Source organism: Acanthochromis polyacanthus, chromosome 9, assembly GCF_021347895.1.
Source record: "Acanthochromis polyacanthus isolate Apoly-LR-REF ecotype Palm Island chromosome 9, KAUST_Apoly_ChrSc, whole genome shotgun sequence".
NCBI lineage: Eukaryota > Metazoa > Chordata > Actinopteri > Pomacentridae > Acanthochromis > Acanthochromis polyacanthus.
The window spans coordinates 27,106,378-27,124,105 of record NC_067121.1 but is presented as its reverse complement, the minus strand read 5'-3'; the positions used below and the strand labels follow the sequence as shown (position 1 = coordinate 27,124,105).

General features: G+C 37.2%; 1 protein-coding gene across 1 annotated transcript in view; it reads left to right on the top strand.

Moving 5' to 3' along the window:
* Window positions 1–4,294: 4,294 nt before the first annotated feature.
* The window catches only part of LOC110953519 (myomegalin), a 51,995-nt gene continuing 38,561 nt past the window's right edge, over window positions 4,295–17,728 (top strand). Inside the window, exons 1-4 of the mRNA XM_022197572.2 lie at window positions 4,295–4,574; window positions 8,426–8,472; window positions 9,383–9,450; window positions 13,668–13,778. Coding sequence (XP_022053264.2) covers window positions 4,525–4,574; window positions 8,426–8,472; window positions 9,383–9,450; window positions 13,668–13,778 — 276 coding nt within the window. The 5' untranslated portion in view covers window positions 4,295–4,524. The remainder of the gene's footprint in view (window positions 4,575–8,425; window positions 8,473–9,382; window positions 9,451–13,667; window positions 13,779–17,728) is intronic.

The window sequence follows — 17,728 nt, the reverse complement described above, 5'->3', positions numbered from 1 at the left end:
ACTGAAAATCACGTAACAACTAACTGTTGTAAGTTTGATTGAATGAATAAAACAATGAAATGCAGACAGTGTCACAAATGTGACATTGTTAGAAATGTATGAATTCAATTATGTCTTTACTGTGGAGTTCACTGCAGTGGTGGTGATAAAATGCATTATATATTCAGAAGTGTTCCTCCCTACTTACATACTTGAAGCGGGGAGATTTTTAAAAAATTACTAGGAATCTGAAAAATAAGAAGTCAAAATAGACAATACGTCCAACAGAGGATGGTTTATTATTGACTCCTTTACATATATCTTGATATCCATCTTTAAATCAAAGGCTTGCACTGCAAAAACTGCACATCTGACCAGATATAATATTATTAAGGAGGACCGAATAATTGCAACCAAAAAATGGCATCAAAATTTCAGGTCTGGACACTCAAGCTTGGTTTTGGAGGTAAACAGCCGATAAAAAAAACACACACACACCAACAAGTATTCGTTGTATCTTCTTCAGGTTGTGGAGATGCCAAAAAGTATAGCAATTACAGCTGCAGTACCCACAAGTATGCAACACTAGCTACATTTATCATTTTCTCTCTTTAGTCCTCTGGGAGCATCACACAGCTAATACAAGACAGGAAATACAAAACTAAAGCCCTCTCACAGGCTGTTAAAAAAACACTTTTCTCTTTAAAGATGGTGTAGACAAAAGGAAACAAACATTTAGATCAACATAAGTAACTAAGATAAAACCACATATAGATTTACTTTAGCAACAGAAATATCAGTTTATGACATTTTGAATGAAGAATTCAGGTTTAGCGCACACAAGGGATGTTTAAAGGGGAAAAACACTCAGAAATATCAATACAAGAAGACCAAAATAAAGAATAATGACCATAATTTCCGACCCAGGTCATGGCTATAAGACAGGTGAAAGGACAAAATCCTCTTTGAGATCAGGGGAACTGGTAGGCTTCAGGGCACAAACGTATGATTTTATCTCCATCCTGGGCCTCAAAGCTAATAACTTTAGGTTACTGGCTGTGATAACTTCAAAAACATAGTATGTGTTGTAAATTTAGGTAATTGTTTTTTGTTTTTATCTCCTTAAATTGATTTTCACAAGTGTGCTCAGCCTGATTTCCTCATCATGGATATATACTGTATCTACTGACGTTACTTGAGTGCATCTGTATTTAAGGTTTCATCTTATTGACTGATGTTGATCTAAATGTTTGCTTTCCGAACGTGCATCTTATCTTCCCTTTTCTGCATCATCCTTAACTGAGAAAGTGTCTGTCAGCAGAGGGCCTTGCCTTTGTGTTTCCTCTGTTGTGCCCCCAGAAGACTAGAGAGAGAAAACGATGCAGGTGCTGTGTTGGACACCGGTGACGGCTGCTGTAATTGCCGGTACACTGTGTCTTTGTGTCTCCACACCCTGATGAAATCACAAGCCGACACACTGGTGTATTTTTAATGTCTATAGCCCACTGAAATAAAGAGGAAAAACTAGGTTTATTCTGTTGTTTATTTGGTTTTTATTTTTCCACCATGAGCACTGCAAGTTTGAGGAACACAAACAGTCCTCTTGTCACTTTGGTCTTGCAGTAGTCTTCTATTCACATTCAAAAATCAGGTTAATCTATTATCTAGCACCTTTGTCTTAGTTTGAGTTATTGCTGACCAGATACAACAGCATGTCTATCTATAGGCTGCTTTAATATTTATTAAGGATTACAACACTGCTTGAATTTATTTTTTTTCAGTTTTCTTGCAAGGCTTTTTTTAATACAGTGACAGTATGTGCATAAGTCAAACATCAAGTAAAATAAACTTAATACGCTGGCAACCAAATTTGCTTGTAACTGTGTTTATATCCAGAATGTTTTGCCTTAAATTTGACAGAGCATTTTTTTTAGAACAGTGTAGGATACTTTAAGTAAATAGTAAGAATTAAATGTTTTTTGGTGCAGTGGTTTTCTGTCCATAATCACAAAGGTCAGATACCTTAATTACTAAAACTGTATCAGATAAAAGACACAAAAGAAGGTGCAGTGGAGAAGGTTTGGTTGTTGGATGTCAAATATACTTTCAGTTCCAACCAACTATCTGGGTTGAATTCCAAAATTGGACCTTTTTTTTGTAAGTGTAAACCCAAATAATAATAGTAATAATACTAATAAAAAACACAATTGTCTCACTTTTTTGCTACGGGATGCCACTTTATAATTTGTCCTTCATCATAAATAACAACACAAGCAGCAACGTTCTGTCTTGCAGTCTGAACTAAACAAAGCCAGCTTGGATTCTACATGCTGGAGCCCTCACACAACAATGCTGGTTCATCAATGTGCACAAAGGTTCACACACCTTCCACAAAGACCTGCAGAGTGACTAAATTGCTACTTCAGTCCAGTAGAGGGCGCTGTGGTAAAAAATAAACTGCATGCTGCCACGTGTAAAGAGCCACAGAGACATTTTCTGGTTGGAAGGATGTGATGTTCTCCTTGAAGTGACATCTAAACAGACTCCCAATAACCAACACCTACAGCTGAGCATTTTTACCCTGATTTTTTTTCTTACTCCTTTATTAGGCAAAATAAATTATTATTTGTTCTTTATGTTCAGCTAATAGCTCGGTCATCTCATATGTAGCTGCTTCTTTTGTGTCTATGTTTTAAGCCAGAGTTATACTTCCGTTGTAACAAGATTACCTAAACTATATCCCTCACCACACCCTCTAGCTGTGACTGCTCAAGCAAACAATTACATAATCTCATTAACTATGCCCCCCTAATCCCTCTGGTTCCTCTGGAGCGCTCCCCAACATCACTATCTTCAAACAGATAAAATAATCATCAGCCTCTGCAGCTGTGGGACATCCCAGAACCTCACAACATCTAAATTAGTGTTTTCATACACTAATTGTGTATCATACACAGCTGGACTGAATGCCAGTTTCAATTGTAATCCAGGTATTCAGGTATAATTGTACAGATTTATGCTGTATAAGAGCAGACGTGGCTTAAGGCCATGAGATCACCTCTGTAAACAGTAGAAAAAACCCTCATCTTTTCAGTTAAGGCAGTGACTAAATCCAAGTCAAACCAAGTCACTGTTACTTGAAAGGGACATTTAAAACAACAGATATCGATCCAAATTGCTTTTCAATAGAGTAATGAGGTTAACGTTACAATTTTAATGGTAGAAAATATTAGCAGTAAGTTCGTGAAGTGAAATTACTTTTACCTCCACCTATGCATCGGTAGTTTATAAAAAAGAAATAAAATCAGATTATGCTTATTTACTTTGGCTTTTAAGTCGTATACAAGAACCTTCTAATGGAAAATGTAAATAGATTTGTATTGTAGTCCACACTACAAACAACAACAACAATCAAACAAAAAAGTGAAATAATGGAAAAAAAAATCTCATAAAAACATTGTCATTTTCTAATTTTTGCATTAGAATTTAACTTTACATGAAATTGTGTCTATTTTTAAACCATTTCTAATATTAAATTCTTAATATTTACAAGTAATGAAATTGTCTATAATATAAAATACTAATATTTATAATTATATAGAAAGATAGTTGATAGATATAATGATTTGCACTTTTACCAATAATAATTTTGTAGTTATTAGAAATTTCTATTTTTTTATAATGGACATACAAATTCTGTTTTTGTAATTTTTTATACGTAAAAAATCTTTTAAAAAAATGTATCGCAAAAACTATGTAAAAATATGCCAATTTTTTTCAAAGATCGAAGTAGCCTATGCCTTCTACCTTTGCTGTGCAGTTTTAAGTATTAGACGTTTGTTCGTGTCTAATATATAAAACATAAAGAGCAGGACTACGTCACTATTTTTTATGGTACATATTAGTTTATATAGTATAGTATTATATAGTACATAATACATAAAATTTCAGAAAAAAATATTAATTTATATGGTGACTTTAAATTTAAAAAAAAATCACACAGGCCAAAACTACATCAGACATGTTTTGTTCTTATATTCTTCAGATTTGCTGAAGAATATAATTTTCACAAATGTTTGTTGTTGTTAGTGCTGTTTAACAGTGATATTAATGTGATAGCATTTCACTGTTTTTATTTGTTTTTTTTAACCTTTTCTGTCAGATTTTCACAGTTTTTTTAAAAAGATTTTTTATTTTTACATTTTTTAAATACAGTGTAGGTTACATATTGCTTTGGAAATAGGGCTTTAATTTCATTTAGGGAAGTGTAATTTTTCCAAAAAATCCAAAGACAATGTGAGAGCTGTATCTTTAACATAACAGTCAGTCTTGGCAGCAGGTCCTGCGGTGGGCAGCTCTACCAGCGGGGCTCTACTGAGGGATGAGGGGCTTTTATTTCCACCCTCACACACCCCCTCAGACCTGAGCGATGCCTCGACCGCTGCAGATACCGCGTCCCGGTGTGGCTGCCGTGTTTCCTCTTTGAAAATGAGCTACGGACGGTTTGAAGGCATGGAGGACTGAAGGACCGAAGGAGCAGCCTTTATGGATTGGAGCTCATCGCCGCCGGAGCAGATCTGGGGAGATCCGGAGAGGTGAGCGGGCATCAAGACGATTGTTTTAAGGGGGGAAGAACAGCAGCAATCCGTGGGCATCTGAACACAACACGACACACAAACCAGCTGGGGTTTGGGCTCATGAACGCATCTGTTTTGGTTATATTCGCGTGTTTTGTGTCTTGTCTGCCACATACTGCTGATCCCAGCAGTCATCCATCCTCTGCTCAAATAAAGGCCATTTTCTCAGAAGCAGCTGCATCACAGTGACTACTGTAGCCTCCTGCATGCTTTATGGATGGAGCTACTGAGGCCGCTGGCGACACAAATTTAAACTGATAGGTGGGTTGCGCCAGATTTCTGTATTTTCCTTCAAGTATGGCTAAATTCAGCTGGTTTTCTGGTCAAATATGTGACTAGAGATGCGCTAGTTGTGTCCTACTTTGCAGAAATCAAAAATCGCGATGCAGTAAATAGGCTATTTAAAGGGCCCGGTTGTGAATTTGGCCAGTGGAGCCCAGGAGACACTTAATGCAGCTGTCCTAGAAGTGATTACTAAGATTACATTCCTTCAAGGTTTTCACAGTCTTTCACAGTTTCTCCTATTGATTCAGATTGTTTATGCAATGTGTCAGATGTGGGTTACTGCATCTCCCAGTCCTCTGTGGCCACACATGGATCATCCCACTGAAGCTTGCATGGAGAAAAACTGCCTAAAATGTGCCTACGCTGCCCTGCCCACCTCAATAATGCAGCATGGAGGCTATTTATCCACCTGGCATGCACCAACTGTCTTTACATTTTCTGAGCCAGCAGCTGTCTAAAGAATTTACAATGCACAGACTGGAAAGGAGGAAGTGACGGACAGAACAGGCCTGGTGGACAGTGAGGCAGCAGCAGGAAAACCAGGGAGCAAATGCTGCTAGGAGGTGTCCATATGTCTGCATGTGGAGGCCACACTGTAAAAAAAATGGGAGCCTTTTAACAGTTTTTACCTGTAATTCTTTGAAGATTATAACTGTTAAAATCACAGAACAAAAACAATGATTTACATGTTAACCCTTTAAAATCCACTGTTATACATCAGTTTTATATTTTTAAATTATTCTATCTATCTATCGCTCTCTCTCTCTCTCTCTCTCTCTCTCTCTCTATATATATATATATATATATATATATTATAACAAAATTAGCAAAATTTAAAAAAAAAAAGATATATTGTATTTGTGTATATATATATATTTTTTCTGTATTTTGGTTTATATATATATTTTTTTTGCAGATTTTTTCTATATATTATATATTCATATTTTTAGATATATATTTTACAAATATATATATATATAGTATATATATATATATATATATATATATATATATATATATATATATATATATATATATACATATGCAATGATTTATCTATTTATTTTTATTTTTTGTAAAAAGATTTTCTATATTTGGGTTTATCTATCTATCTATCTATCTATCTATCTATCTATCTATCTATCTATCTGTCTGGGTCATACAGGGTCTTTACAGAGTTAAGTGTATGTATTAACAGCCCAAAACTGTCCATAACGTCCGCATGCACTCTTGATTTTAGTAGGGAACTGTCTGTATGTGTCAATGCTTCCTCAGAGCAGATGGACATGTGCCTAGGGACATGGTTTCAAAGCTCTTCCAGGGAGTGAAGGAGAGGAAAAGTACTGGTCTAATGGTGGTTGACAACTTTACAAAATTACTTGAGCCTCTTGAGGGTCCTCAACTCTGGAGAGAATCTGTGATTGTTTCTCAGTCTAAAGCCCCTAAATGTCTTAATAACTGTCATCCTGTAGCGCACGCTTTGAGAAAAATCACTGCAAATGAAATTGAGGGGGCAGTTCAGGTGAATTTGGACCCACTACAGTTTGCTTACAGATCAGGCAGTGTTGTTGAGGATGCCATGTGCACTAAACAGATCATGGTTCTGGGACATCTGGAGGGAACAAAAGACAGCTTTTTATTGATTTCTCCACAGCTTTTAACTGTGTCCAACCTCACATTTCAGCAGAGGGACTCATCAGTTTTATGCTTTTACAACACTGACCTTAATATCACAGCTGGTTGATTTTTAACTGATAGATCCCAAAAAGTGAGAGTGATTGACATTATATCGATCAGCTTTTAGCTTCCATTGTTTCCCCCCCGGGGTTTGTCCTCTCACTGCTTTTATGTGTTCTATGGACAAATGGGTGACAGTCAGTATGAGGACAGACCAACATTAGGTTTGTAGATGACTTTGTCATTGTGTTGCTAATGTCACAGATTGGCATGCACAGTCATACTTGAGTGTAAATGTGTCCAAAACTGAAGAAGGGAGCTGTTTTTGTTCATGGTCTGACGGTTGAAGTTGTCCAACAGTACAAGTACTTGGGGATAATGATCAACAACAACCTAACCTTCAACTCAATCACTGAGGTTTTTCTGTGGAAAGGCTCACTAGTGGTTGTACTTTTATTGTAAACTTGAAAGGTTTAGTGTCGACACCTCTTTTATGATTTTTTTTTTTATTGTCACTCCACCAAGGGACTAAGTTATGTGACAATCTGTGTACATTTGTCCTTCTATCTATGTGCAACATTAGTCAAAAACGTACTAATAGATTTGGATGAAATTTTCAGAGGTCAGAAATGATACAAGGACCAATTGATTAGATTTCGGCAGTGATGCGGCTTATAGTCTGGATCCATGGATTCAGACAGCGTCACGGCCTCACTGTAACTATGACAACAAGTGAACGCTACGTCAGCTGCCTGCTGACGATCACATGACTGCGATCCTCCTGCAAATCCACTGCTACGGACTTATCGGGACCAAACTGTTGGAAATCATACAACAACTGTGCTGCCTTGGCAGAGTACTGCGCTCTCTGACTGCTTTTCTTGTTATTTATTGAATCTGCTTTAACTTTCTCTTTCATCTATTGGTTTGAGTCATTTTTAAAAATTGTGAATCATCCTTTGACAGCATTTGACCGTAAAATAATCCTATTTTTAGAAGCTTATTGAAATCAACAAAAATATTATTACTTTAGAGATATTTGCTGTTTGAAAGAAAATTATGTATAGCAAATTAAGGACTGAAGTTTTTAAAAACTGTTATGTTAGTGATTTTTTTTGTTGTTGAATTACAAATAATAGTAAAATGACAGAAAAAAGTATTAATTTGCCCATAGACTGTGTTTTTACATATATTAGTTTCTTCTTATATAGTGTGACTGTAAAATTACACATTTTTTTACTGCATTTAAATCAGCTAAAAAAAATCTATATTATTATTTCACAGATGTTTGCCACCCACTATTTTCACAGTTTTAACAATTTTGTAAGCATTACAGTATTCCGCCATGTTTCCCCAGTTGCTGCTAGACTTTTTTTCTTTTATTTTTGAACAGTGTACGGTCAGGGATGCTTCATTTAAGTAGAGTGCATTTGCCAATCAGACAATCCCTTATGTAAATCATTCAGTGTGTTTGCCTGCAGTCTAATCAGTGGTTGTAACCAGATTAAGACTAACTGCAGTGTAAACTCCCAGACATTTGTACAGAGACTCAGTTGAACTCTGACCCTCAGTGGTTCCTCCCAACACCTCACATCCCTCCTGTCCCCTACAGAGGTGCAAATGAGATCATGCTGTTATAGAGAGAAGATTGTAGTGGCTTTTAAATTTCTATAGAGCTCTTTGTTTAACAGGATCACCAAATAAGACCATTAGTTGCTCTTTTGTGTGCCATTAATGCTGGAATGAGCATGCTGCTGTAGGTTTCATTTATCACTGTCATTTTTTTGTGCACTGTGTTTGTGTTTTGTTGCTTATGCTGACAATGATTTCTGCTGTGTCTCTCATAGTACTCTGGAAGAGGATTCATCATCCAAACTCACAGGTCACATGACAGGTATGTAAGCTTACGTTTTTATCAGACATCAGCTCTCGTATGATTTCCACATTTCCTGATTGAAATTTACATCTCTTTGTGAATATTTAGGCTCTTATACATTTGTTTTAAGTCAATTTATGACTGTTTGTGCTCTTATTGTATTAATTTTATTACTGTGGTTGTTTACGTCTTTTTGTGTTAATTTTGCATTTCTTTGTAGTTTTCCATCCTTTTGCATTTGTTGTTTGTCTCTATGGTTGTTTTATGTCTTTTTGTATTGGTTTTGTGTCTTTGTGGTTATTTTAGGTCTTTGTGCTTACATTTTGCATCTCTTTATGAATATTTAGGGTCTTTTTTCTTATGTTTTAATTCTATTTTTGGTTGCTTAGGGTCTTTTTGTACTTTTTTTGTGTCTCTAGTTTTTTTTGGCTGTTTTGTATTAATTTTTTCTCTGTGGTTGTTTTGCGTCTTTTTGCATTAATGTGCATTTCTTTGTAGTTTTCCATCAGTTGTATTGGTTTTGTGTATCTTAGTGTCTTATGTCTTTGTGCTTACGTTTTGTGTCTCTTTGTGAATGTTTCGGGGCTTTTTGCATTCATTTTGTGTGTCTTTGTACTTGTTTTGGATCTTTTTGTATTAATTTTGTGTGTTTGTGGTTGTTTTACCTTTTTTGTATTAGTTGTGTGTCCTTTTGGTAGTTTTATTTCCTTTTTGCATTCATTTAATGTGTTTTTTTGTTGGTGTGTCTGCAGTGCATGTGTCTGATCAGATGTTGCATTTTTGTATATGTATTATTTATTTGTTATCTTTCTTCCTGCTGGGGCCTCTTGCCATGTCATCATTGTAAATGAGAAACTGCAAACTCATCTCACCTGATAAAATAAAGAATTACAAAGGGTTTTCAAATGTACATGTTTCTCCTTTTCAGATTTGTGTAGTGATGAAACAGACAACTCTCCTCCTCTTCAGCTTCACACACTCAAGCAGTTTGAACAGGTCAGATCCTTCATCTTTATATATCAGTGAGCTCCATGTACTGATCCTGCCTTGTTCTTCAACGTGATGACGAATTCTGTCTTTGAATTTTGTGCCAGGCACTCACAGTGCCATCTTGTGGCTGCATGCTTTAATAAGTACAATTGAAGATAACGGTGTTGAGGAAATCAGGAGTCTGAGCACAGAAATTCATGCTCATATCCAAACCATCTGGAGCGCATATTTTATAATATAGTGTGCAGAAAAGGAGAGCACCTGCAGCTGGGAATGTTGGAAGGAAAACACCCAGAACTCTCCTGGTATCTTAAACCTCCCTCTGGCTACTGCATGGCCCACTTTAGGCTTTCAGTCTCCTCCGCTCTATTATTGGACATTGTAGCAGTCGCATCTTAGAGGAAAGCACTTGAATATTCCTTTTAATGTCTGGCCGTAGGCAGCTGTTGTGAATGTTCTTGAACATGACACAAATTCCCTGATTTTTATGCTTCGCTGAAAGATTGACGCTAGAGACGAAGAAGATGATCAAGAATGTGAAACTCAGAATGGTTTTGCTGCTTATGCTGGTTACTCATTTTGCCACATGAAACAAAACAGGGTTACAGTACTTTTTTTATGTAAATGGAATGAGTGTAAATTCATATTAACATATGCTTTTTTGTGCTAATTAGGATAGTTGTGTGGACAATGAGGCTAGTTGCATCTACAGACACCTACAGAGATGGATTTTAGGTAGCAGCTTCACTGGGGAGAGATTAAGCTAGTTGGTAAACAGTCTTAAATTTAAATAGGTACAGCATGGAACTATCGATAAAAATCTTGTTTTTAAATGTATGTTTGTGTGTGGATGAAAGAAACACACAGAGGTGCTAGTAAATGTATTTTTAGCTTCATAATTAACACATAGAGGTTTGCAGATCCTCCAATTAGGCAAGAAAGCAAATAGACATCTTGCTTTAGGAGCAAAGAAAATGGACACAGAGAATCTATAGCATTCCTAAATAATAATTTCTATAAACCCAATAGTGGCAGCTTATAGTCTTTGTAAAACAATTTGCACAAGAATGGCTCATTATTTTCTAAAATACCTAATGTGTTGCATAGTATTGATTCCTGCACATTTTCCACCACATACACTGAAATCTGTGACATTTTACACACACACCAGATCAGAATAAAACACACTGCTGGGGGAGCAGCTAAGGCCTGTTAAATGAGGAGGTGTGACAAACCAGTCACGAAAGCTGCAGTGACTTTAGTGCTACTCACATGTGGAGTCGCTTACATGACTACCACTTCATGGATGTGTCACTTTTACACCTGACACATGCACATGTTCAGACACCATCACTCCTGTTTATTTGTCTATGATCAAGAGCTGTAAAGTGAGTGTGTGCAAAGGCGTGACTATACTGTGTGTGTGTGTGTGTGTGTGTGTGTGTGTGTGGAGTCTTAAAAATACACACCACATACATGATGTCATCCCTAATGTTATATGGAGCCGTAGCTTGGCGCCTGGCCTATCTTTGCACTGAATTATTTAGCTCCAGCATGTAATATGACACTATAATGGGCACACTCACTGAATGCATTTAGAGCTAAAAATGACGTAACCTCTCTGTTTCAGTCACTTTATTATGCAAGCTCTGTGCCAGCTGAGGTCTGCTGCTTCCTGTGACAAAAAAGCTTAAATTTTGTCGGACCCTGTTCCTGTCTTTACACTTCAGGTTACTTCTTTCACTCATGTCTCTGAGGGACATTCAGGGATTCACCACTCCCTGAGATTCAGGACACCTCCCTATAAATAGCACCGTCGATCACAGCTCCCAGGTCTCCTATTTCCTCTTACTTCTTTACACTCACCTGTCTGTCCATGCTCCCACCAGCCTCTTTTAACTTTAACAACGACAAACTCAATGGTCATTCATATGATATTATTGTAACGAAAGAAAACGAAACAGTATCTCGGTCTGTCTGGGACTTTTTTGTTAGCTAAATGCTACATTAGGTTTATTTTGGCCAATAGGGAGCACAAGAACACCAAAACATACCAAAGCTAACGTGTTAGCACAGAGTTAACTTACATTAGCACTAATTTATACTCATGTTCTTTGCCACACATCAACTGTAAGTTCAATATTTACTCTGCATTTAGCTCTGAGAAGCTGCTGGGTATTTTGCTTGCTAAAGTTAGCTACACTAGCTAGCTTTAGCTCGTTGCTAACGTGTTTTCTGTCTGCCTTTTGATGCTACGGAAGTAAACCAGCCTTTCCCGTTTTGTTGTTTTTGCCGTTGTTGTAAATTTCCTAATTTTACGGCTTTTTTAAGTAAGAAGCTCCATATAGCTCCTAAGCTGGGTGATAATTTTTTGTTTGTCTAAGTGTTTCATGTGACCCAGTGTTGACATCATAGACTGTATAATAAATAATATCTTTATTATGCAGTCTGGTTAACATTCATTCAGCCTAAACTTAGTGACACATTGAGGTATCTCACATTGACATTTGACATAAATATTGACATTTATGTAAAAACAATAATTTATCTAAACTGAGACTGTTGTAAGAGTCCTTCTAGAACATTAGCCTATATTAGAAGACTTTATTGGCACAACTCTCAGTCAGACATGCTGCATGTTGTTATTCAGGAAGAGATGAGGCAGTTCAGAAAACCACTCATTTTGCAGAGAGTGATACTGAACAGGTGGAAATTCCAAAATTCATTAGTGCCTCCACAAAACAAGTGAAACCTAAAACAAAGACAACTCTTTTTGCTTCCCAGTTTAATAAACTTGTTAGTTGTATCAGTACCCTGATAACCTGTTTTCCACCAAAAGCAGTTCGAGAACTGGTTTGAAACCAGTGCCTGATTTCAAACCAGTTTGTGTTTCAGCAGGCAGATAGCCATCTCCTGGCTTATACTACCACAGTAGCCGCTCATACCTTGACTATTCTGTGGCTATTCTCACGCTGACTTTGGGCTTTGTAGAATGGTCTGTCTTGACTTTACAGCTGTTCTTTTCTTTGCTCCGGTCACATTTTTACTCATTGTGGGCTAATTTTTCACTGCAATATGGAGTCCTGCAACTGTATTGAAACAGCACAACAATAGCTGGAAATAGAACTCCAAAATATATTTTAAGAAGTCTCACATGATTAGAATGTAATAATTCATAAATTAAAACGTGCTTCAAAAATAAAGTTGAATTTCTTTTAATACTGATTTTTGCAAAAAATTTAAAGAAATTATATAATCTACTATAATCAACATATGTAAGTGCCCACAGATGTTCGCAATGCTTAAAAAAATAGTGACTATATTGTATTTTATTTGTATCTGCCCTGTGATAACACAGCCTCCAGGCCAGTTTTAAACTCAGATCCATTTATTTAGTTTAGTGAATGTTAAAAGGCTGAAAATCTGACCATTCCTTCTGTTTTTATACTTTCTAGGTGTGATTAATGCTTTAATTTTGACATTTTATAACCAACTGGATTTCGGATTCAGAGGATATAATTAATAGCATCTATTATAATTATCTAGAATGCAGTAGATAAAATGTAAAGCAGAGAAAGCCACTCATTAGTGTCTCCTTTCTTGTCAAGCTCCTGTTTGTTCCTGTCAGCTCTCCTTTTTTGCGGAGGGGTGAGATTTGCCTTCATATCACAAGTGCCTGTGAGCCTTTCACCTCCCCCTCCTCCTTCCTCCCCTCATCTCCCCTTTCCACTCATGTCCCCTGGCGGTCTGGGATTCCACGGATGTCTCTTCCAGTAAAATAAGCTCCTGTCCCATCCCCGGGCAGACCACAACACACCATGGAGCTGACATGGATGCATCTCTGACCGCCGGGCTGCAGAGTAGCCCTCTGCACTGCAAACGCCCCTTTGAACTGTAGTGTGTGTGAATGTGTGTGTGTGTGTGTTAGTTTTAGTGTGTGTGCATGTGTGTGGTTTTGTAGATAGTATCCCAATGGACTGTTAGAGGCCAGTTTTTCAAAAATTTGGGATTTTTCTTTTGGAGAAGGAGCTAGCATGTCTGTCGCTTACCGGACTCCAACACACGGACATGCCTTGATAGTGGCTGTCCTCTAATATGGACTCCGTGTTCCCTGATGATACGGAGAGGTCGAAGTCGACTGATTTCTGATCTATTACGGACATGTCAAGCCGTTTCGGTGCTCTTTGACGGTCATGTCTAACGGTTACCGTACTTTATCGCAGCACCTGAATGACCTGAAGAAGGAGAACTTCAGCCTCAAGCTCCGTATCTACTTCCTGGAGGAGAGGATACAGCAGAAGTACGAGGAGAGCAGTGAAGATGTCTACCGCACAGTAAGTAGGACGCCTCTCTTCTAGTTAAAGGAAATGAATGAGAGATGGCTTGGCTGGTGATGAATGGGGCTGTAAGTGGTTGCTCTTTAAATGGTTATTTCACTAACAGTTGCACTTTGCGTTATATGGAAGTGAGGGGTTAATCAGAAGATTTAATTTGTCCTTTCATCAGTGCTACTTTATCAACCATTCCTTTACTAAGCTACTTACTGCTTGTTGACCCAGCTGTCGCACTGATCTGGTTGTGATGATGTGACCTGCCATGTGTTTGCTTTAGTAAGTGCTTGCTTAAGATATGACTGCTACATGCGTGAAAGAGTACACATTAACTAGATCTTTGCCCAGAAGGACCTCAGTTTTCTGTCCATTGGTGTCTCGTTTGTGAAGATTTCATGCCTGATGGTTAAACTGAATAAATTCAATCTTTCCTCACAGCCCAGAGACACTAGAATAATAATCACTTTGTAAGTCTGAAAAACCTTGTGAACCTGACAATTCTGAAAATGGGCTATGAAAAACCTATCAAGACAGAACATTAGTGACAGCCATAAGTAGCACTGAATGCTGAATGTCAATACTGTTTTGTTAAAATAAATCAGCGGCACAAAGTATTCAAGAAGTTCTAAAAATCACACAAACCAGATCAAATCAGAAACAAAGTAAGCACTAGTATTGGATTGGTATTTGGCAAAATATCCTGAAGTATTACAGGGATCAGTACAGGGAGAGATTTGGATCATTGCATGTTAATCTAAATTTTAAAAAATACTGATTTTAATTAGTGTTACACCCAAGACGTTTTTCTTATATTTGCTTGAGCTCAGACAATATTTTTTTTCACATTCATCCTCTTCAAAATTTTCCCACCTTTAATGACTTCAGATATGTAAAATTCTAACCTATTTATATATATTTTTTGCCTGTTTTAACATAATGTTGCTCATTGAGATGTCTTTTCACGATCCTGCAGGCATCAACTTTCTGCCCAGATTATTAAAAAAAATCATACAGAACAGTGCCAACGTTATGCAATATTTCCACAGACTGAGATGTTCAGACCTGTTATTCTTCTGTGCCGCTTTAGCCATGAAAGGCCATTTTTGGAAATACGGGCTTTAAACGCTCCCAGGCAAACATTTTATCACACCGGGCACGTGTTCGAGACGTGTGAGAGCATGAGATACCTTAGCTGATACAATCTGCTGCTTGATAACAAATTAAAAATAGGGTTTTGATTTTTTTCACCTGTTGTTTCCTTAGGATGGCTGAGTCATACAGTATATTATTGAGTTTGAAGGTCTACAACACAGTAAAGTGTCAAAAAGTATTGTTTTCCTATTTGTCCCTCCAGTCACCAATCATATTGTCACTAATGCTCAGTGCCAAATGTTTTTCTATTGTAGTTTGTTGCTGTTTCGTCGCTGGGATTCAAAATTATGCAAAATGGACAGCAAATGTGCTTTTTTGGATTAATAAAGTGACTGTTTTCTGCTTTTTGAATGTCTTAGGGCTTTGAGCTTTTTTGTTAAACAAAACAAATTCACCACGATGTTTTTTGACATTTGCTAGATTACATAATTACTGACTGATGAATCAGAAACCAGTCAGATTAAACATTAATTGCAGCCTTGAAATTGCACTATTTTTTATCCTACTTGTCTCTCTCTGGGCCTCTGTGAGTCTGCTGTTTTTAAAATGTGTTGTTTTCCTCTGCTTGTTTCTAAATGTGTCTGCATCCATCTGTGTGTGTGTGTGTGTGTGTGTGTGTGTGTGTGTGTGTGTGTGTGTGTGTGTGTGTGTGTGTGTGTGTGTGTGTGTGTGAAACATGCACCTACAATAAGGTGACCCACTTCAGCTGTTGTCTGTTTGCACAACCCAGCCAGCATTTAGAACTCAACTCTGTTTTCCTCGCTTTGTGTTAAAGCCCTTCTGATCACCAACAATTAGTCGATATGTGATGGTTTGATCCGGCCAAACAAGACCTGAGCGTTCTTCCACTATTACTGCATACCAGCGCTGATTGAGTAAACTGCTCTCACGTTGCACAGACATGCAGCTGGAGTTTAATTTAAAGATCTCTCACTCCGTGTGGCTGAAGATTAATCAGTCGAATCACTTTTTATTGGAGACTAAATCTTTGTTCCATGAAAGTGACCCGACCTGAGCTGCTCCCATCAAGTATCGTGATGGAGCACCAGTGTTCCCATCCTCTCTCTGAGGTATTGCATGTAATACAGTGCAGACTAAGTGTGTTGGTCCTGGGCACATAGTGATCTCTCAGAGCGCTCGAGAACCTCTATTTATAGAGCACCCTTCAGTGCGCTGGTTTGCCGTAGGACACAACTCATGCATTATAACACGTGCATGTTTGTATGTTTGTTTCTCTTTTAGTCATGTAATGCCATTTATCATGTTATGATTCACATATATTATTACAGAAGCAGAATATGTTTATATCTAGAGCTGCAGCTTAAATGTGGAATTATGTGTTTCACTGTTCTTCCTAATAAATTTGATTGAAGAGCCAAATGTCTTGTTTTGTCAATCTAACAGTCAACAACTCAAAAAAGTCAAATTGTCAATGAAAAGCAGCAAATCTTCATATTTAAGAAACTGGATCCTGTGAATGTGTTTGTTTATACTACAAAAATTATAATTCTAAATTGCTAAAATGTTGGAGATCATACTTTGTAATTATATGAATCTTTACAGTGGATTAGTGCACAATGAGCAGGATTATTATTATATGAATTTAAGCTAAATGAACTTCTGTGATAATATTTGACTAGTGGGTGTTCATTCACAATGGTGCAGGTGTGCTTCTTTATGTGTGGTCGTCCCGTCAGTGTTTCAAATGCAGCCCGCTCCTTTAGTTAAAAGCGGATCTGTTGCTGAGGTCCGACCGCCCAGGAGAGGCCAGAATAGCAGGTGCACAGTGATGGTGTCTATATATAGAGCTCTTTTCAAGCTGGGAAACATCTCTCTTACTGTAAACCATGTTGTTGACACGCGCAGGAATACTTGTTCTCCTCGCATGTGTGGTACTTCATTTATTTTCAGAGCATTTAGTCGAGTGATTTACTGTCCATAGCTGTGCAGTTCATGTGTCTGATCAGGTGTTGCATAAGCTGTAGGTACGACTGCATTGCTTAGTACCATACATGTGGTGGAGTCCATAGAGATGAATGGATTGGAGCAACTTAAATGATCAGTATCAGTAGAAGCACACATCTGTGAGTCATGTTATTATTATTATAGTTACAGATTTCTTTGCATTGAACACTGCTCAGTCTGATTAGGAAATATTTAGTGATGAAGCACGCATCTTGTTTGTCTCACTAAACACCACCCACCTTAACGTCCTTCAAAAGAAACTGCTATCGTCCTTCTTTTCTTACTGTTTGTCTTCCACAATACTGAAACTACTTGAAATCCAAAAAGTGTTTTCACCTCCGTAGGGCTGCAGTTACAATTATTGTCTTCTTCAGTGGCTCTACTCATTTTCATTCATTATTTTCTCTACAAAATGCCAAAAACAGTGAAAGAAAAATGCCTATCTAAGAATCGGTGTCTTCAAAAATCTGCAGTGATGTAAGAAATGCAGAAAAACGTCTTATTGGAGAATTACTTTACTACTACTACATTGCTAATCAGTTTTCTATTAACTTTTATATCATATTATTTACAGTTATTTTATGGTAAAAATCAAATTATTTCGTGTCTGACAATGCAAACAAAAATCACAGTATAATACTTGTCCATAAGGATGCAAATAACAGTTATTGTCATTGTTGTTTTATCTGTTGAATTAATCAATTAACTAATGGAAAAATTATTTGGTCGATTCATTGTTTACCAAAGCGATTCGTTTAATTGTTGACAACTAATCACTGCAGCTCTTCTTGTCGTATTGGTATAATATGTGTGATAGTTAAGTGTCTGTACTGCTC